The sequence below is a fragment of the Melanotaenia boesemani genome, chromosome 11 (genome assembly GCF_017639745.1).
Source record: "Melanotaenia boesemani isolate fMelBoe1 chromosome 11, fMelBoe1.pri, whole genome shotgun sequence".
NCBI lineage: Eukaryota > Metazoa > Chordata > Actinopteri > Atheriniformes > Melanotaeniidae > Melanotaenia > Melanotaenia boesemani.
Window position 1 is genome coordinate 10573317 of NC_055692.1, and position 21623 is coordinate 10594939.

The 21623-nt window shown below is 36.9% G+C and overlaps 1 protein-coding gene across 14 annotated transcripts in view; it reads right to left on the reverse strand.

Annotated features, from left to right (window-relative positions):
* kcnt1b (potassium sodium-activated channel subfamily T member 1b) overlaps positions 1-21623 on the reverse strand; it is a 69427-nt gene that overhangs the window by 42111 nt on the left and 5693 nt on the right. For 3 of the 14 annotated variants that reach the window (XM_042000631.1, XM_042000634.1, XM_042000628.1), the window contains exon 1: positions 349-1341. The exons of the other annotated variants lie outside the window; for them this stretch is intronic. In XM_042000631.1, the coding sequence (XP_041856565.1) occupies positions 349-494 (146 nt within the window). In that variant the 5' untranslated portion in view covers positions 495-1341. Of the gene's footprint in view, positions 1-348; positions 1342-21623 lie in introns of those variants that run through there. 14 annotated transcript variants of the gene reach the window in all.

Below are 21623 nucleotides of genomic sequence, written 5' to 3' on the forward strand. Positions count from 1 at the left end.
CGTTTGCAATAGTAATGATATCTGGAATGCAACTGAGTCAGAAAAAGTGACCCAGGTAGCTCAAATATTAAACAGCGGGGAAATACAGTCAATAATACCCTGTGCGTAACGCTCATGACAGTCATATTCATGTAGGTTTACGTGGGAAATGCCAAATTACGGATCGACAGCTTCAGCAGTAACGACAAAATGATCAGAGCACAACTTTTAGGTATGGATAATTACGAGTTAAGCAATAACATATGTTTGAGAAACCATGCGCACGCATCACCACTCGTGAATACTGCATGAGGGAAAGCGAGCTGCATTGTCAAACATGCGGCTGTGGTGCGGATCTGCGGCAGCTACCTTTGACCGGCATCGCTTCCAAAAGAGCCCATGGTCCGGAGAGGATTGGAGGGATTGACCCAGGTGGGCTCTGGGGTTTTCTGCGCATCAGTCTTGACGTCTGGGTCAATCTCCGAAGGCGAGGGTGTCAGTTTCGCGCCTGCCATGCCTAACCGGAGTGTTACCTCTCCAATAAAACGATTCCTCCTCCTCCAGAAGTCAGAACAGCTTCAATTAGCGACTGATGCCGCCAAAAAACCGCATCTTGGACTCACTGGTTGTGCACGGAGGCGGAGGGAGAGCGTTTCCCTTCCTGCCGCATCACACAGGCATCAGACACACTGAGGGAAGAATCGGCTTGTCTCATGGTTATGGAGTCTTCCTCCATCCTTGATGGAAATACAGAGGACCCACTGAATCCAACATTCACACGTCGTCACGATGTAACGTCAAACGCTCAACCAACCCGACGAGCTCTCCAACCGGTTATGTAAGGAAGATGACCAAAGTTAATAAGCTCCGATTTCTTTTGATCAGAACAAGCAGTCGTTCCTCATCCTCGTGTTCACCACATCAGCTGCTATTTCTCCAGATATGCTCTGCATTGCAAACATAAATATCAAATCTATTCTTCCACATGACGAGAACTTAATCGTCCAGCTTCTCTCATTATTTTTAGTAGAAGGGAGTGACGACAAACCACAGTCAAATGAGCAGGTGGCTCTGGTAAACACTCCATGGTATGATCATGCTGATTTGCATAGAAACACAGGACACCTGTGCAAACGTCCTGAGCCAATAGCAGCAGTAAGCTGTCTGTAGTTTATAAAATAAAATTAGAAAAAATAACCTTTAAACCTAGCGATATGCAATAAATCTTCTGATTTAATTTCACATAATCAAAGACTGATGTAGAAAGCTTTGCTTGATTGGAAAAATGAAACAGACTTGGACTGCTGAGGGATGTCCCATGATGCACTGAGCACTTTCTTCCCCTTTTATTTATATGCTCTTTATTTTATCAGTAACTTGTATTCCTCTTCTTTTCTCTCAGCTGGTCTCCCTGGCTAAAAGTTGTAGTACCTGTTATTCCCTCTCTTTCCCATCCTCTCCATCATCCGATTGAGGCAGATGGTCGCCCTCCCTGAGGCGGGTTCTGACAGACTTTTTTCCTTCCACTGTCGCCCACCGCCCCATACATGCTCAGGATGGGGGGACTGAATCAAAGACAAGATTCGATGCAATTTGTTGGTTTTCCTTATGTAGGCAATTATTGTTTTATGAATTGGCTTGCATGAACACAGTTTGGAAAAATATGGATTTGTTCTAACTGGATTACAATGAACTGGCTTAAATTAATTATGTATGTAAAGTGACTTGAGATAACTTTGTTGTGAATTGGTGCTACACAAATTAAGCTGAATTTAATTGAATTGAATTGAACTATCTGATTATTCAAGTAATAATGTACCATTATCTGATATCAGCTTACAACAGTTATCTGATTATGAGAAACTGGATTTACACACTTCGATTTCTTCCCAATACTTTGATGTGTTAGTGCATGTAGACCTGTTTATCTGATTTATTTTGCTTTTGTTTTTTTTTGTTTTTTTTACATCTGTGCATGTACCAAGAACTGTCTCTTTATTCATTTGAACGTCTTGTGTCAAAAAGACGGAAGTGACGCAGTCACAATGTGAGCTTGACACAAAAAGAAAAACCAGTGGTGTGAGGCAGCGGGAAGTAGGAGTATAAATGAAGTTAAACATTCATGTGTTGTCTGTTTTGTAGCTTATTAGCTCCCACAATAACACAGCTAATGGTACTATGGGCGCCATCATGTTCAAGAAAGACTAGATGATTTGAAATGAGGAGGAAGTTTGGGTATTACATCACTACGTTTGTACGTACCTTAAAATAAATCTGATAATGGACTGGAAAATGTAGAGCAGTGATTTTCAAATATTGCATTTCAGAGGTACATGCAGATGTGTCAGATCTGATTTTTACAGTTATCAAATAACTTCAAGTTATCAGATTTTCATGGTCATGTAAACAGCTCATTGTTTCTGTGTGGTCCAACTTTACAGTACTATAACAAGCCATACAGAGTCTGCAGTTGCTCTTCAATCCATGAGGCTTGTTAAATTAACAGGTGAATTGTAATAATATGCAATCTACATGAGCATGCAAACTATACATGCCAGGTTAAGGAATATCACCTCTTATAATGAAGTGACATTGTCCCTCTGACACACTATGCCCCCCCGTGTTTGTGCACATGTGTAGTGCTGTTGGAATAAATTAAAAAGATAACATAATTTAAATGCACATCACACTCTTTGGACTGAATTATTAGTTGGCAACTTTTGCCCGCCAATAATCTGGAAAAGCCATTACAGTTATTATTTCTCAAACCCCAAAGATGGCTATCATCTCCCAGGCCTCACTGCGGTGCTGTTTGCTTTTAATGATGCCAGAGCAGCTACACAAGCTGGAAACTCATACTAATGCACTTAGGAAACAAATGACACACTCCACATTCATTGCAGATGACATTTTGAGTTCAGCCTCCAGGAAACACATCAAATCATCTGTTAATAGTAACCTTGGGATTAGAGAGGTGGCTCTGCAGGGACATACTTAATCCAAAACTGGATATGGAAAAATGCAGGTGAAAGAATTAAACAACATGATTAAACATAATAAACATATTTTTTCTCAATAAATAGGCATCATGCATGCCTATCTATTGTGGGATGTGGGATATTGGTTTAATTCTGATGTACTGAAATTCAAGGTTGATGATCCATAATATCAAAGAAATTATATATCAAACACTCCTCAAGAGGTCAGTGTTTGCTACTATAGTTTGCTTTCAGTTTACATTTTACTATGTTTACTTAGCTAAAACTAACTCAGTCTCATACATCATTCTGGCATAAATCCCATCTTTATTAAGATAGTTTTAACTGCAGGGCTGTGTTTTTGTGTGGCCGTGTATGTTCACTTTGGATTTAATGGTTTTCATTACTGCAGCACAAACTACTATAAGTACTGTGACATTGAAGCTAAATAAACCAGTGGTTCTTTATTGGTTCAATTTTAACATTTTATGAGCAAAACATAAAGCCTAGATATTTTTTAAATTTACTATAATGTATAGGAAGACACCCACTCAAACGGCACTATAACAAGAATGTATTTTTATTACGCCAATATTCTTCCAGCCACTGCAGTATAAACAGTTTGTCTACAAGAAGTTAGTTAAGGACGTTAAATTGTGTCAAAATGTAACTTAATTGAGTTGAATATTCTAATGAGTACAGGTCAATAAAAGAATTTACCTCCTTTTTTCATAAATAGCTCTAACACAAAATGACTATGCTACTCGAAAAAAAGGAAAGAGTCTACTTGTGAAGTCATTGTTACCATTATTGCAATTTTTTACCATAAGGTAGGATTTTTAGGATGTAAAGACACATCATAGTTGTAGCAGCCCCATAATAACTGCAAGGTTTGTTTTGACGATGTCACAGACTGTCAAATGTCTTGATATGATACAGAAATGGTTTCCTTATTTTGGAACACTAAGTGGCTACTACTGAAATGTGTATTTGAGATTAAATCCTTTCTCTCTGGTTTAACTATTTACTCGGCCCAGTAAGATGTTTATTATTTATGACATAAAACAAAGTATTTCTAGAGTAGAAAGCCTCATCTTTCATGGAGGTTGCAAGTGCATAAATGCGTTTTCCAATAACTTTCAATTCCAACTTTATTGTTATTTTGACTGGATAGGAATGAGGATGTGTCATGAATTAATTATAAGGCTATAAAAATAATATATCAAATTAAATGCTTTTTTGTATATATTTTCAATAAGTCAATATATTACCCAAATGATTCCAATATGAATAATTCCAAATTTAATCAATAATAAATAAGTCTTATTCTGCTTTGTGTATTCTGCAAATACTCATTTAAAGACGTCGAAAAACAAACATTTGCTTTAATTTGTTATCTTCTTTACTCATTGAATGTTCAAATAAATATCAGTTATTCAGTGTTACACTGAATTACATTATATCAATTTGCAATGTTATTAAAAATGTAGACATCTGATTTTCCAAGTTAGTAGCAAAACAACAGATTCATAAGTTGAAATAAATCTAAATTGCCATAAGAATCAATTTGCTCATTAAATTTGATGTTTAAACATAAATAGGTACATTCCCCGCTGAGGATGTTCCTTCTCATATGTTTGGATACACCTATTTTAAGCTGCTTGAAAAAAAGAGTCTATAAACACATTCTTCGCTTATGTCAACTGACCTCCTTTTTTAGTGAAGAGCATTCTTAACTCAGTACATCCAAATGTATTCTATCTGCTGTCTAAATGCCAGCGGCTGCGTAAGCCTGTTTCAGTTCACCTAAGAAAACAGCCATAAAAAAGAAGGAGATGAACAGATAGAATGACATGGCAGAGATGTAAACAAATTAGTGACACAAACAGATGCAGAAGAACAGATTAGAGCACAGAGACACTTGGTGGTAAAAAGGAGAACTGCAGATCATGTGACGATCTAATAACAGCATCAGCAAAATAAATAAATAAAAAAATCCATCAGGCGATTCTTGCTGCATGTATTGTTCTGTATAATGAATGACAGATGGCAGTATTGCTCTGGATTTCTTTTTACTGTAATGCAGTATTCTTAAACAAGCTGCTCAGACTTTTCACTTATTTCAGATGCATCACAGAAGCTGATAAAACCTGCAAAAAACTGAAGCTGAAAAAAGATAAACGGTGTGATGAAGCAGTGAAGAGGCAGAGAAAAACAAATCTAACAGAGGTCCTGGAGAAGGTTTAGAGTTAATGTAGCATGATAAGTCAACCATGATGCTTCAGATTCACTCTGAATATTTACATACATTATATCAGGCCAAAGCTGGGATCTAAAGGAGTTGCAAAATGAAGGGATATAACAAACACAGATGGAGAGTGGTGAAGCCTATTGCCCAAGTATTGGCCATAGCTGGAAAAGCAATCAGCTCTGAAAGGCTTGGCAACATAACTTTGATGAATCCTGCAAGATGATAACTTTCAACTGCTGAGATGAAATGAAAGGAAAAAGGGAGAAAAAGACTCAGTTTTGAGGACAGAGCTGATAAATGCAGCACTGTGCAGGGCAGAGCTGCAATGTTGACTTTTACTGTGCTAAAGAAAATGCAGCTGAGGGCACTGCTGGAAAACACAAGATCATGTAGTCATCATATATTATACAATGTGAACATGGTGAACATATAGAAACACATACTGGAAGAAAATTGCATCTTTTTTTCTTTAAACCATGGATGGGCTATGAAATAGTAATGATTGAGTAGGTAACAATTTCTTCCTTAACTCTTGAAGAGCATTAAAGATTTATTTGTCCTTTTTTCAGGTGATTTTTCCCTCAGTTCCTGGAAGCCATCTTTGCAGTTTTACTGCATATGTGATGATTTTTTTTGTAAGAAAGTGTTTCTCTTGAACTTTGAAATTCTAATTTCAATTCCTCTTAAAGGTCAACAAGGCACCAGGTAAACTTTTACTACCCTTTAAGGTCGTTAGTCAATTTTATTTATAAAGCACTTTCCCTGCCAAAGCCAACACAGTGCTTTACATGGTAAAAACATTTTATGCGTATTAAAGTAAAACAAGCCTTCACACAAAGTAAGCAACATAGCAATTTAAAAACACACTCGTCATTATCTCTCTCACATGCAGTCACACAGACATCCACACACATGCACAAACAGAGCTACCCTCATCCTCCCCATTCTACACAAACATAACCTCCTTAATTTCTGTCTCTTAGAATAAAAATATTAAAAGTAATAAATATCTGATTTGACGCTGCTGTGAAGAAACAATGTCTTGGGGATCCGATCACACCAGGAGCCAGCCTACCCATGTCCACAGAGGCTGCCACCACAGCCACCCAGATCAGGGCAGGCCAGAGTCCACACCACAGCCGTAGGGCTGAAGTGTCGGACCTCCAGCCATCCGCATAAGGGTGATCACTGTGGCAAGAAACCCCAGACCAAGCAGGCAAAGCTCTTGGCAGACAGGATCCCCATGAGGAAAACACTGGAGTTAAAACAAAGATCAAATAGCCCTATAAATAGCCCTATAAAAACAACGAGAACAAATAGATGAAGACCAAATACAATTCAGTTAAAAGCTAAGTTAAAAAGCGGGTCTTGAGCTTCTTTTTTAAAAAAATCACCAGTCTCTGCAGCCCTGAGATTCTCTGGCAGGCTGTTCCACAGACAAGGACTGTTGTAATGGAAAGGGGCGTCGCCATATTTTGGTCCTTACTTTTAGAACAACCAAAAGGCCCGTAGGACCCCGAGGGCTCATAATTTAAAAACAAGTCAAATAAATAAGAAAGCTCAAGACCATTAAGACATTTATAAACGATTAAAAGAACCTTAAAATCAATCCTGACATGCACGGAGATTCAATGCAATGATTTTAAAGCTGGTGTAATATGTTGCCCTCTGGTCCTCGTCAGAATTGTGCTGCTTAATTTTCAATTTTCTAGGTTTGAAACACACTTTTTGGGACGACCAGAGAGCAGGGCATTACAATAATCTATTCTACTAGAAATAAAAGCATGCATCAGCATCTCCGTGCTGGAAAGAGAGAGAGGAATGGGCAAACTCTGGTGATGCTTTAAAAAAAAAAAAAAAATCTTGTTTTTGTGACTTTTCTGATGTGGGAATAAAATCCAGCTCAGAATCAAAAAGAACACCCAGGTTAGTCACACTTAGAAGTATTGAAATTAGGTAATTTGGGTAAAAGGATCTCTCTCTCGTCTTCAGGACCGTTAATTAAAACTTCAGTTTTCTCCCAGCTGAGCTTTAAGAAGTCCTCTGCCATCCTTGACTTTATATCTAAAATACAGTTTAAAAGAGTGTTAACTGGCTCTGGGTCATCAGGAGACACGGTGATGTAAAGCTGTGTATCATCAGCGTAGCTGTGAAAATCAATGCCGTGTCTCCTGATGACATCCCCAAGAGGCGACATGTACAGATAAAAATAAATGGGCCTAAAATGTATCCTTGGAGAATCCCACATTTGGCTTCATGCCGTTCCGTGAGATAGGAGTAAAACCATTTTAAAAAACAGTACCAGAGAGGCCCACCAGACCAAAATCTGGTGATCTACTGTTTTAAATGTGGCACTAATACCCAGTGGCACCAGGACAGAAAGTTTCTGCGAGTCTAAGATACACCTGAAGTCATTACCAATCTTTAAAAAAGTGGCAAAAACTATAAAAAAGCTATAAAAACATTGACAAATTTATATTCTTTCAACTTTTTTTTGCTCAAGCTGCTTAATAAGCTTCCATCCCATTTAAAAACTACCAAATATTTGATTTTTTAAATTAACTTCACATACATGTTAGTGTTTTTATGAAAACACAAAACAAAACAAAAACAACAACAACAAAAAAACAGTAACATTCTTATGAAAAAATGTTTCCATTTAATAGATTTTAGAAGGATTTCAATATCTGTTTAAAGGTCAAAGTCAACAGTTTTGCTAATTTCTAGTACATTTAGGACTAAAAAAAAACATATGTGCTTGTATGTTAGTGTTATATATCTTGTCACGACATTATGTTCATTTCACTTTATCACAATTTAAAAAAGAGAGACAAGGACTAATAAAACAAAAAATACCACAGCTCCCAAACATACATTTTTTATGAAACACAAATTTGTTGTGTTATTTTTTCCATAAAAAGGTGACATCCTGTAATTACATTGGTGTTTAAAAAGGTTAAAACAAGAACTTGTTTGTCCCATAAATATTTAAAATGGTTGGAAATAATGATTCTGATACAGAAACTAAAACACTTGGCAGTAAGTATAGCATAATACATTCAATAATATCGAAAAAAAAACTACTTTTTTTTTTTAACCCCATAAAATAAGTGACATATAATTAAACTGCCATTTAAAATGGCTAATGAAAAAAAAAAACTAAGTTTTTTTGAAAAATCTGAGCCAAAAAAAAAAAAAAAAAACTTTAATGTTGTTATAGCATTTTTTTAGTGGAGGAAATTTTTGTCTAGTAATGACTGTAATGGGTAACCCACAAAGGTTAAGATGTCCAAGCTACTGGGTGCTCCTCGTGCTGCAGAAAGGCATTGAGAGCTGCTGTAATGCTTCCACTGTCAAAACATATTAAGGCGATGAGCTGGCACTGCTGTGGGCGAGATTTCTGCCTGTGCACATCATTGCCAAGGAGGAGAGTGAAGTCTAGTCAGTGACACAGGTTTACACACAGGAGAAAAAAAATGCCAGCAGCGTTTGTGTAAAAAATGTCACTATTTATTGCTAATTAGTTTGTGTACAAAAATAAAGACTGTAGGGATTTTCACTTATGATAAAATAACCCAACATTTTATCCAAAATGTAAACAGAAAACCCTTAAATTTGACAAAATATTCCTTCTTCTGTCAAATCATTTCCTTCAACCTTATTCTGTCCTAAAACAAAATCAAAGATTGAGATCCTTCCATTTGTGCAGTAAGACATTTTTTCCTTTCATATCTCCAGGACAAAATTACAATTTCTCTTGTAAAAACTCCATGGAAGCATGCAGGGGTTGTTACTAAGCTACATTAATAACAAATAGGCCATATTCGACAGTTTCATGAATAAAACAGCTGCTCACAGCATGATGCTGTGCCAAAAAGAAATGGCAGCACTGTCATCATTTGCATGAAGTGAAACAATCTAATTGTATCATCTCATTTACAAACTAAATATGTATTCTGTTTAAGTGTGTGAATAGTTCAGAAAGGAATTGAAAAATACCTTCAGTTTTATTTTTTCTTCAATAATACCATGACCCACTAATCAGTCTAAGTATTGATTTTTGACCTCAGCATGGCTCACATCTCTGAGAGAAATGAGATTCTTTCTTATTCTTCTCATAAAGCAGGAAAGCTCATTGTTATATTTAAATAGCAGCTCACAAAGATTCAGAGCCATTCTTTTTTAGGTTTTGGGCAAGTTACTTTACAGAAATGTTAAGAAAGTTAATCAACGAAGCTCATTAACATACAAGAAACAATATTTGTTACTTCAACACACAGGAGTGGGTTGTTATAAAGGCTGGACAATAAAATATCAGACTTACAAAGAGCATATAAGTCAGTTTGATTTACTAAAACTACATTTGACAATCCATAAACATGGAGGGCATAATTTACAAAACCAACAACCTATGCTACAAGATTAGCCACAGATTAACAGCAACGTTACATGCACATAGATTGTAGATGTAGGCCATGTCCACACAGAGACAAGTTTAGGTGTATCCGATTAATTTAAAAAAAAAAAAAAATTTATCATTTGGACGGTTCATCCACGTGAAACAGGCATTTTGGGAGCCTGAAAATACTATTTTTTAAAACTAGGACCCAAATATGAAAGTATGCCACTGTTTTATATCTGTATTCACAACTTGTACACATCTTTCCTTCAGTGTTGTGTTTGTGCTGCAGAAACTACTGAGCATGTAAAGAGCACCTCCTCATCATCAGTCAACCTAAATGTCTCTTTTTAGCTTGAATCTTGACCATCTTTTTCATGTGTTTGTTTACATCGCACAAGTTTGCTCCGCTCCATGTCTTATTTCTGTGATAATAGCGGCACTTATAGCCTGACATACATGCTACAATATTTGTTGTGTAGACGCACAATTTTTAAAATTGTTTTGTCTTTTTGATTCTGTCTCCATGTGGATATAGTCATAGGCAGATAAATCTACTGATGGACTTTAATTTTCAGGATGTAGCTGTTGCCCAGGGGCTTTACTCTTTGTTGTTTGGCAATCTGTCATTATTATAACATTTAGTTTTGTTCTTCAATTGAATTTAGATAAACTTAAAAACATAAGAAAGCATAATCTGATTTGGTCCCTTGTGTTGTCTCTTATAGTAGCAGGAGAGTGACAGAGAAAGCAAGGAAGTTACAAATTAAACACATTTACCTAAAAACAACAAAGGGATATTTCATTTTGGGTAACACCTTTTCTATACTCTTTACTTTACTGAAGACATATTAGAGTCTAAGCATATATATATATATATATATATATATATGACAAAAATGAAAGAAAATTGAAATGACTAATTATATCCTATATATACTGTTCTATTACAATAAATAGTCTACATAGAAGGTGGAAAATAACATCAGGTGGCAGGAAGGCAGGTGACTCATAGTCATAAAAGGCTGCCACTGGCCTCTTTTCTAAAATAACGCTGCAAATCCATGATCAGTGAACCATGGCAGCTACACTGATTATAATACATTTTTATAATTGCCCTACCAAGAGAAACACACTCAAACAAGTAAGTAAACACAGTGTCACAATACATCCACACATGTGTAAATAAGAGACATAAAGAAATCCTAAATGACTAAAATCAAGATGTACATAGTGTGTCTTTTAAACTGCAAATGCTAATTTTAAATGCAGCTTTAGGATTTAGCTCTACATATTTATTCAAATTGCTTTGAAGTGTTCAAAGTGTATTCTGCAATTCCTGAATAATCCTCTGTGCGACACTGAAACAGCCCTTGTTTTTGTGCTAGCAACCTCATGAAAATGTCTCCATCATCACAAGCCAACTTCACCAATGCTAATTAAGTTGCCACCACAAAGAGCAGGAGTTAAATAGCAAATGCACCAGAAATGTTTCAGACAAAGACATGAAGTAGCACAAATTCTGAGGAGGTAAATAAAATCTTATTTTTCTCAGAGCATCCCCCGGATGATGCGCCCTTTGCAGTCTACCTATAATTATCTGTCCCACTTGATCTATCCTTCCGAGACTGTGCAATCAGGTGCTGTAATGTTCAGATGATTTTAGTAGAAAGCCAACAAAAACCTCTTAGGAGAGGTGTTTGCTAATATTTCCCCCTGTTAAAGCATGCTGAACCACCTGCAGTAATATATAGTGTTTAAAAAAAAAAAAAAAAAAAACATTTAAAAAGATGTTGAGGAAACAAAGATTTCATAAACTCAGCTTGTCAGTAAGACTCCGACTTGGATCACTCTCATATTCACCATTTACACATGAGTGTAGCTGACTGAACAAATACTTTGACAATCCTGCCCCAATACAATCTAAACAGAAAGTGGACAACTCAGGTCTCTATTCCGTCGCAGCAACAACAATAATCCTTCAACAGCATGTTTAAGATGTGCAGTCATTCTGCTGCTGCTGAGGACAAGTCTAGGGGATTTAAGTGTTTTACACCCACTCTGTGCTGATGGTGATGACTAATACCACCTATGGTCTACACTGCAAGCTCAGTTTGCTCAGTGTAAATGTGCATATATCTCGCAAGAACACTCTCTTTCAAGTACAGCACATTTTTAGGTAAGATGACATTTAGAAATTCCAGTTTGAGAAAAATGTCTCACAGTGTTTGAACTGTTCATTTTTGTGCTTTATCACAAAGTAATCATTTGGACAACTTAGGTGTCAGGGGTGGAGAGAGAAAGGCTCTGATTTGAAACATAAATGTCAAAAATCGGTTTTATGCATGTTAATTGACGACATAATGATAGCTGAATGCAAAAGAAGGAAATTGAAAAAGTGAAAATGACGCACTTGGTTAGTCTCGAGTGTCCACACACTGTGGGCCCTCTGTATTCAATTGTGGAAGCACTTTGGCTTCTATGAATCAAGATCATTTGGAAACAAGGGAAACATGTATGATGAGGAAGGATAAAAAAGCAGTAGCTGCTGCCAAACATATAACCATCAAGCAAGAGATGCTGAGCTTTATTCCAACCCAGAAAGGATGAAACAAAGGACAAATTCTAGGGTTTTTGCACTATGTTGCACAATTTAGGGCAAAGTATCTTGAAGATACTTTACTGACACATGTATGTCAGGGACACAGTGATTCCTCACTGTACAACAAGACTAAACCTGAAGTCATAAGATTATTTAAGAAAGCAGATAGAATAGCTATCATGTGACGTGTACTACACAGAACTTTATATCACCATAACTGCTCGCTTTATCACCAACGATCAACAGCTAGCTTCTTGTGTGCTCCAAACAAGAGCAATGAATGAATATAATATTGCTCATTGCAAATTACAGGAAGATATTGATTGACATCAGCATTAATCTACTACAAATATTAGCCTTCCTATAAACTAGCCACATTCCTTCAATGTTTTATAATATTAAAATATATCAGATATAATGCACCGAAAAAAAGGCATGTTAAGGTGCATCAATGACCACTGCCCTGTGAAGAGTAATTGAATCAATTTATGTGATGCAAATGCATGGCACAGAAATAAATTATTCCTTTATAAGCCACACCTCACAAAAGTAGCCATGGACTGCTTAAACTTGTCAAGGGACACAGTGAACTTGATTGCATCTAAACAGTACTCCACTTCATTTATTTACTGCACTGCAGGGTTCAGCATTAATCATAGCTCATTCTGCCAGGGACCAGTAAGAAAGCCTGCTGATTAAGTTGATAAGCCATTTGCTGGTCAGTTCCTGCCAGTGACAGTCTCTCTTTATTATTCAAAATCAAGTCATTTAGCTTATAATGTAATAGAAGCTAATCATTCAGTCTCTAGCAAGTAGCATTTTCTTGGATTATTTACACTGTTTAAAACAAACAGAAAAGGGTTTTCTTGTGGCTAATTGAAACAGGCTGAGAAACAAAGATAGAGCCTTCTGCTTATTTTACTAGTGAGGCAATATGATATATAAAAGTATATGATATATATATATATATATATATATATATATATATATATATATATATATATATATATCTTCATAAGACTCAAATGACCAACTGCTCAGTTAGGTTCGACTTTATGAGCCTAATAAAGATTTCATATTCTAATAGTTATAATTAAAGCTGCAATTTGCTGCATGTGCACATTTACAAACACTTGCTTCTGCTTCAAAACACCACAAGGATGATAAGAGAAAGAGGCCCTCAGTATACTCCACCAAACAGCTCTGTGCTCAGTGTAGAGAGCGGAAATCCATCTTTAGCCTGACAAATTCCAGGAAAATTAATTATAACAAAACACATGAAAGACTAACAGGATACGCCCCCATTAGATAAATTATGTCAGAAATTTAATGATTGTGCTGTCAGAATAAAATTAACTGAAAGTGATGTTTCCTACTCACAGATGTTCATGATGTGCTCAATGTGATATATGCTTTAAAATTGAAATCTGAATAAAGTTAACTATTTTACAATTTAATTAAGTATACCTTTAATTATATAAGTCCATGCAACTGAACATCCCTTTGTAAATTTTTATATTGTATAGTATGAAGTATTTCCAGGTATATAGGTAACATCTAAAAATGAAATCCTAAATTTAAAGCAAGGATTGAGAAATGATCCTTTGGTGGGAATACAGCCTGCAAGCAGTCAGGCAGTTAGTCCTAAAAGACCTCATTCTCATCATTGTCAGCCTCCTCTCTCTCTGATCCTCTGTCCTCTTATCTGTCATCTACATGATCCTCCCCATCCTCTGGGTGTTGGGTTTGTTCTGTTCCTCATCCTCCCTTTTTTATTTGCTCTTCGTCTTATCAGCCTCATACACTCACTCAGATGAAAATAATGCAGGCATCAAATACTAGTAGTTGCCTCTGCAACATACACAGTGCAAACAAAACATCTGCTGCAATAATAAATGAATAGGTATTACCTCATGACATTTTATTCTACTGGGAGTTTTGATCTGCAGCATCTTGTCTTAGTGGACTTACTAGAAGAGCTGCAGTCCCCTTGTTGAAGTTTTTAATTTACAAGAAGTCAGAGTTTGAGATTAGCTGTTGCTGGACAACAGCATAATGAGTCAGTGCTGCATCACATGTGTCACAGTTTGACACTCAAGAAGGTATTAAGAGTTGTTAAGAGAGCAATTAACACTGTTAACTCTGTTGATATTACTCCCAACAGCATCCTGCCTTCATTAGATAAGAAAAAGAAACCTGAAGATGATTAGAAACGCAGAGAAAGGCTAGATGAAAGTAAATTTAATCCTGCTTTGCTGTCGGCCATGTAGGTATGTGTACCAGTATTTGGTGGCTCATTTCTATTTCTGACTGGATAAACCCACATACACAAACTCAATCAGACATTAACAGGTGAACACACTACTGTGCCCACACTCTGAGCACATACGTAAACACCTGTGCAGACAGCGCTCACTTTCAGACAAGCACACACCCACGCAGCCACCACTTGTTTGTCAGACCCATGACTTCAGTGTGATTGCTCCTCTTCAGCACCCCCGCAGCTAAGTTGTCATTATGGCCCTCTGACACCCAACTCTGGAAATAATGGCAGCCTGGGAGGGAAATTTCCTCCTTCTCCCACGCAAATAATCACATCCAAACTGTACTCTCACAGTTCAACATCACAGAAACAAAGAGATTAACGGAGATGACAGCACAGAAGGGTATAATACTGTAAGAATGTCAAACGTCAACAAACTTTGCTCAGAAACTTACAAAAACACACAAAAAACCCTCATTCACTGCTTCAGACTCAATCAGAAGACAGTGGGACAAATGATCAGAGGTTGCTAACAAATCCCTAGTTTAGGCATTAAAGCTGAATTATGAAACAGGGTGGCAGTGAAAATGAGCCACTAAGAAAATTCTTTCCACACTTTTTATACTATTTAATAAGTGTATCCTTTTAATGCTTCTAGATGCGTAAGAGAAAACCTTCCCAAACTAAGAATCAGGACTGAAAAATGAAGAAACATCTGCCAGCTAGTTTAGGTATGGATAGGATAGGATGATAGGATGGAAACCTGATGCCAAATTTCAATCATACTCCTTTTCTCTCACATTTAAGTGTATTATTTGACTGAACCATTTTCCTTGTATTTGAAGAATCTCATTAGGTTAGGTTTTTATGTTCAGTTTGATTGATGACAATATACATGAAATGAAAACATTATAACATTAATGAAATAAAAAATATTATACATGTCAGTGGAGGACCTATCACTTCATCCTGTCTAAAGATGGCAAAAAGAAAATATTTTTAATTGCTGACGATGTAATTAATTTTATTACAGTGGCTATCATAATGTAGTCTGTTCTAGAAAGATCACAAGGTCGAGGGTTTGATTCCCAGCTCCTCTGTTTAACAAAATGTAACTTGTAGAGAGACTGCACCTGAAGTTGCTTCCAAGAGCAGCCAAGCAGATTGCATTAAAATATATTACAAGCTTTGAACACCGGTGATGAAGAAGACCATTCTAAAAGTTTGCAATTCAAGTTTCAATCCAAAATATCACAGATCATTTGTTCTACCATCCATCTGCAGTCAAATATGAATACAACTTTTTTTATATAATATCTCAACCATTTATTTAAACAAATGGATTCTTATTTTTAGTGTCCTCTGGAAAATAAAAAATAAAGAACAAGAAAATTATCTCTGTTGCTTTTTATTCTGGGTGAGGTTGTTAAAGTGCTAAATGAGAGAAAGATCCAACACACACATGGCTCTTGTGATCACTCCATTTTTTGAGTCCTCATCTCCTCTCTCCTCATCTTCCTACTTGTGACCTGGAAATTAATCACAGCATAACCCATTCAAAGATGTTTAAATTCCTAAAAAACATCTGAAGGAGAGAGGAGGTTTGAGTAAGGATGCACGGGTCCATGTCTTGGTTTTTTAGCACCCTGACATAAACCACATTAATGTCACATTGTAAATTGAATTAGTACCCAAGTTGTCCTGAATGCTGTTAGTGCTCATAACAGAGACCATAAACACATCACATTTAATCAAATTTGGTTTAAAATGATGATCGGATCAAGGCTACATCATCATTTGTTTAATTCCTGTTGATTTGATTCCTCTTTGGATACAAGAAGGATGCATGGAAAAACTATCAAAATCGTACTTCTCCATTTTATGAAGCACTTGGTGAGAAGCTGTGTCTTCCTGGAGGACAACAACAAAATCAAATCCAACAGGGTACGCAGAATGTAGCCACAAGTCTCAGAGGGCAGACCTCCTTTAAGCAGCATGGTAGTATAAGTTCCTGGAATGATTAAATCAAAACAGTGTGCAAGACACTGAACCCCTGCATTGCCTCCCGATATGTATGAGGGATCAAGCTGATTGGAAAAATGCTATACAAGTCCTTTTCCCATGAAATGAGAGGCTAAATTAAATCGTGGCACCACAGCTCAAATTCACACAGTTTCTGGATATAAAATCCTCTAGAGAATCCTGTCATTAAAATTTAAATCACCGCCACCAGAAAGCCTTTTGTAATAAGACTGACCCTTTTAACAGGTATGCATGAAGAGGCCATCATGACTTATCTCCATACAAGATAAGTCCTGGAGCTACTGACATGCTACAGTCAAAGACAGGTCCTCCTCTCCAGAAGGGCTTCCACCAGAGGAAATGCAGTTGGGAATATGTGGAGCCTGGTTGTAAGTACAGGGGGATTTGCTCTATTGGAGGAGGTTGACTTTCAGATAAAGAAACAGTACAAGGTTTCAAATGGGTACCTTATGGTTGTCAACTACTGAAAGTAAAAATCTGGCAAGGAAAAAGGGTTTGTGAGTGGAGACCTTCCTCCTTGTTCCTCAAGAAATATCCCCAAAAGAAATATGCCTCATGCTGGGAAAAAACACTTAAACCAATGGATCTTCAGTTTTCAGATCACAGGAGTGTAATAACCCGTGTGCTCACTTTCTCTACAAACAGCATAGCATGTGGCATGCTCTGCTAGAAGCTGAGACAATTTTTGAGTTTGACAGCAGAAGTTTTCCCCTAAGAGGAAATACTGCAACAATGCCCAAATCGGATGCAGCTGCTCACACAGTAGGAGGCAAATCTGTGTTATGTAATTTACATGCATATGTTAGCTGGATGCAAAGACGAATGGCACATTCACAGCCACTGTTTTAGATTGATGGAAGGATGAGAAAAAAAAGATATTTTCCATGACTTTGTAGGTCTCTCAGCACATTTCATTTTACAATTTTACCTGCACTCTTTCTGACCTTCCCTTTGGCGGTAGTGACAACTTGCTGGATGCATTAGCATCACAAAGACCTGAAACCCAGTACCCTTTATATTCAGCTCCTTTATAACAAATGCAAGGAAACAGAGGTAAAGGCCATGAGGGAAGAGGCCTGGTTCTCCTAAATAAATAAATAAATCTGAGGTTGGTTTATTTTAAGCTTCATACTCCACATGGTATTGTCATGGCTTATGGGTTTTGCTTCAGATTTTAGCTCCTAATCTAGTCTTGCAAAGTTTCTGTTCTTGGTTGTCTTTGAGTCTCAGTTATCTTGTTTTCCCTTTTATTTTGTAGCGTTCATCCCCTTTTGCACTGCATTCTTTTAAACTTCCTGCTGTCTACACATCTGGTTTCATTTGCTTACTTGCTTCACCTGCTCCTCAATTAGTTAGTTTTCCTCTGTGTATATATCCCTTGGTTTTGTTTGTTCTCTGCCAGATCTTTGTTGTTTTCCCTTTCCTTTCAATTACCACCATGACACTTTTTCTAATCAGTCCTGAAAACCTGGATGAAATCATTTGCCACTTGAAATCCACCGCTTGCCATCTTGATGCCCTGCCAACAGGGTTTTTGAAGCATGTTTCAGGATGCATGGACTCAGGTATTTTACAAATTGTAAACATATCACTGCTTTCAGGTGTCTTGCCTCAGACCCTAAAAACAGCCATCATCAAGCCACTCCTGAAAAAGAACACTTCTCATAGTAGCTAATAGAAGCTAATATTCTTTCTTAGTAAAATTATAGAAAAAGCTTTCAACAATTACACAACTTATTGACACTAAATAACTGTTTTAAACTCTATCAGTCAGTTTTATGGCCGCACCACAACACCATATTGCTCTAGGTAAGGTCTTCAACAACATCTGTAAGAACACAGATAGCAGTCACATTACAGTGGTCTACTGGACCTCAGTGCTGCATTCAACATGGTCAACCATAACATCTTACTAGACCGGCTGAAAAACTGGGTAGGACTTTGTGGCACCACAGTTATCTAGTTTGATCCCTATCTAAAAGACAGGGACTACTTTGTGTCTATAGGTAACTATAAATCTCAGCGAACAAAAACGACCTGTGGAGTCCCCCAAGGCTCCATCCTTGGGCCACTGCTGTTCTAAAATTAAACAATAATAATAATAAATTATAAAAAAAAAAAACAAAACAAAACAAAACAAAAAAAAACAAATATGTTACCATAATTATGCTGATGACACACAAATCCATATAACCATCTCACCAGGAAACTCTAGCCAAATTTAGACACTAAACATACTAAATATTGCATGTGCTTTTTAGTTAAAAATAGACTAAATTGAAATAAAATTTTTTGGAGGAAAGGAAGAAAGATTAGAAGTCAGCTCTCAGTCAGCTTCAAACAATGATGAGCTTCAAACAATCCAGTTAGAAATCTGTGAATAGTCATGGACTCAGACTTGAATTTTAGTATCACGTTAATACAGTTGTGAAGTCAGCCTGTTATGAACATTTATAGGATTTAAGAACTAATGTCTCAACAGGATTTAGAGATACTTGTCCATACATTTATATTTATTAGACTAGACTACTATAACACTGTCCTTACAGGTTTCCCGAAAAATTCAACCAGAAAGATGACTAGAGAGTTTTCAGTGCACAAGTACACTTCTGTGCATATTCATCTAAAGTTGTGCATGAATAAATATTAGTAAATTCTTGTCTGTATAAAATCCCACATAAAATGTTTGTTAGAATATGATTTAAAAAGTTTGAAAATTACAACTACAAGATGTACTTTATTATTACAGTTTTCTTTATTATGAATTTACAAACCGACAGCTGCAAAACAACTGTCAAAAATCTGTCATAGGGTCACAGACATTTCTGATGGAGTAGTGGAAAAATCGATTCCACAAACTGTGCGTGCTTCTGAAATCTGCTCAGTTTCACCGAGATGGCTGCTCCAGGGAAAACATTATGCTGGAATACAGGACGTGTTGCAGATCAGTCAGGTTACTTGCTTAATTCATGACAAATAGACTTATTTTACTTGGAACTTACCTGAATATCCATAGCTTATGATGTCTGGGCGACATCATAAGCTATAGACTGCAAACAGCTGGCTAGTTGTGATGCATGTTTAACAGTAAAAGGCAGCAAAAACTGTTATGCTCAAGGGCTGCCAAAAAGGAAAAGATGGAGAAGCGGACCCTGTGAATTCAGTACAAAGCATTAAGGGCCAGAATACACTGGGGCAGCACTGGTTCAGGCAATGGAGCAGGTTATCTAAGAACTGGAAGGTTGGTCCTGTCATTGTGTGCTTGATCTGCTTTGTTCTAAACCAAGCAGATCTCTCAAGTCATCAGGGTCAAGTCTCAAGTAGACTTGACCCTGATGACTGGAGAGGCAGCATTTAGTTTTTATGCTCCTAACATATGAAACAAACTCCCAGAAAGCTGCAGGTCTGCTGAAACTCTCAGCTGTTTTAAACCAAGGTTAAAACTACTTGCCTCTGCCTTTTATCAAAACAACTCTTAATTCTTCACGCTCTAAGTTTTCTTTTCTTGCAATTTATCTTATTCTTTTTGTCTTTAATTGCTTATTTTAGTTAGTTTTAATGTACTTTTTATTGCTGCTCCTGCACGCCACTGTAATGTTTTTAGTGTTTTATGTAAAGTTCTTTGACTTGTCTTGTATGTGAAATGTGCTATACAAATAACCTTGCCTTATTGTCATCCCTTGTTCCTTCTTGTTAGTCTGCTTCTTGGTCGTGGTACTGGCCTTTTCTTGTCTTATTTACTTAATTATCCTGCCTGTGCTGTGCTTTTTGTTACATCTCTAGAATCAGTCCTCATCCCACACGTCTGCTTGCCTTCTACCTCTTTTTCGTGCATTTGAGTCGTGCCTCCACACTCTCCCCACACCCTGACAGGTGTCAGCTAAGGTATAAAATAATCATCACAACCTATAAGGATTCAGAAGATGATCAACCAAGAAATAGTGTCCACTAAGCCCAGTGACATTGTTTGAATTTCTACTGAAAACCTAAAATAAAACGGAAAACCACCATGGTAGGTTGGCATTTCGAAACTAGCATACACACACACTGTGCACGGACACATGTGAAACTCTGCAGGTGTTATTTTAATAAAAATGAAGTCTCCTGTCTTTTCCATGGCAGCTCTGTGGCCACGTCTAGCATGCACTTACACACGTTTTTTGGATGCCAACACACACAACAAAGCATGCATGTGTTGGTAGCTCAGCAACAAGCTCTAATTACCCTTTGCAACTGCACAGTAATGAGTGTAAAAAAGGGATCAGCTAGATTAAAAACTGACAAAAATAAGCGACTGCACTTTTTCATACAAGCACATATGACAGCACACAAACGTCTGATCAAATTAAAACCTGATTTTTTTCATGAAATTGATATACTGTGAGGAACGAGTGAATTATCTGCTTTTGGCTCAAGGAATTTATCTTTTATGTCGACATTTCTCAAAAAACTGGCATCCAAACAATATAGCTGGCATTTGTAGTTGACTACAGCGAAATCCCTGCATCCGTTAGGAGAGTATACGACCATGCGTGGGGGAGGGGTGGTGGTCAAATACTGCTCTGTTGATCTAAATGTTACATGTGGACAAAAGGCTTTCCACTGATATAAAAACATGCTGGCAAGAATTCACTGCAGCAAGCCCACAGACAAGTGAGAAAAGAAAAAGAAAGCAAAAAGAAAAAAGTTAGATTTACTTTCATATAAAAGTTTTGGTTCACAGTGAAACTGGGGTGATAATTATCTTCTACTGATGCACGACATAGATCAGTGATCTCACACAAAAACACAAAAGCGATCCAGAGAAGCTATAAAACCCTGAAAGCAAATGATAGCTCACACATAATTGGCTTTCTGTCACATTAAACCACCTGATAACATTAACAAATCAGTAGAATAGTCACAGGCACAAAACAGTTTTACAAATCAGCAAATTAACATTTAAACCTCCTGGTGAACTAAGGTACCAAAAGGATATGCTAAGGGTAATAGGATGCATGAATCTTACAGGTTTACGGGCTGATAAAACAGAATCACAGAGGAAGAAAAGTATGTTTTAGAACTCACAAAACCTCTGAAAAAACCTCACTGTCGCACCTGAACAAGAT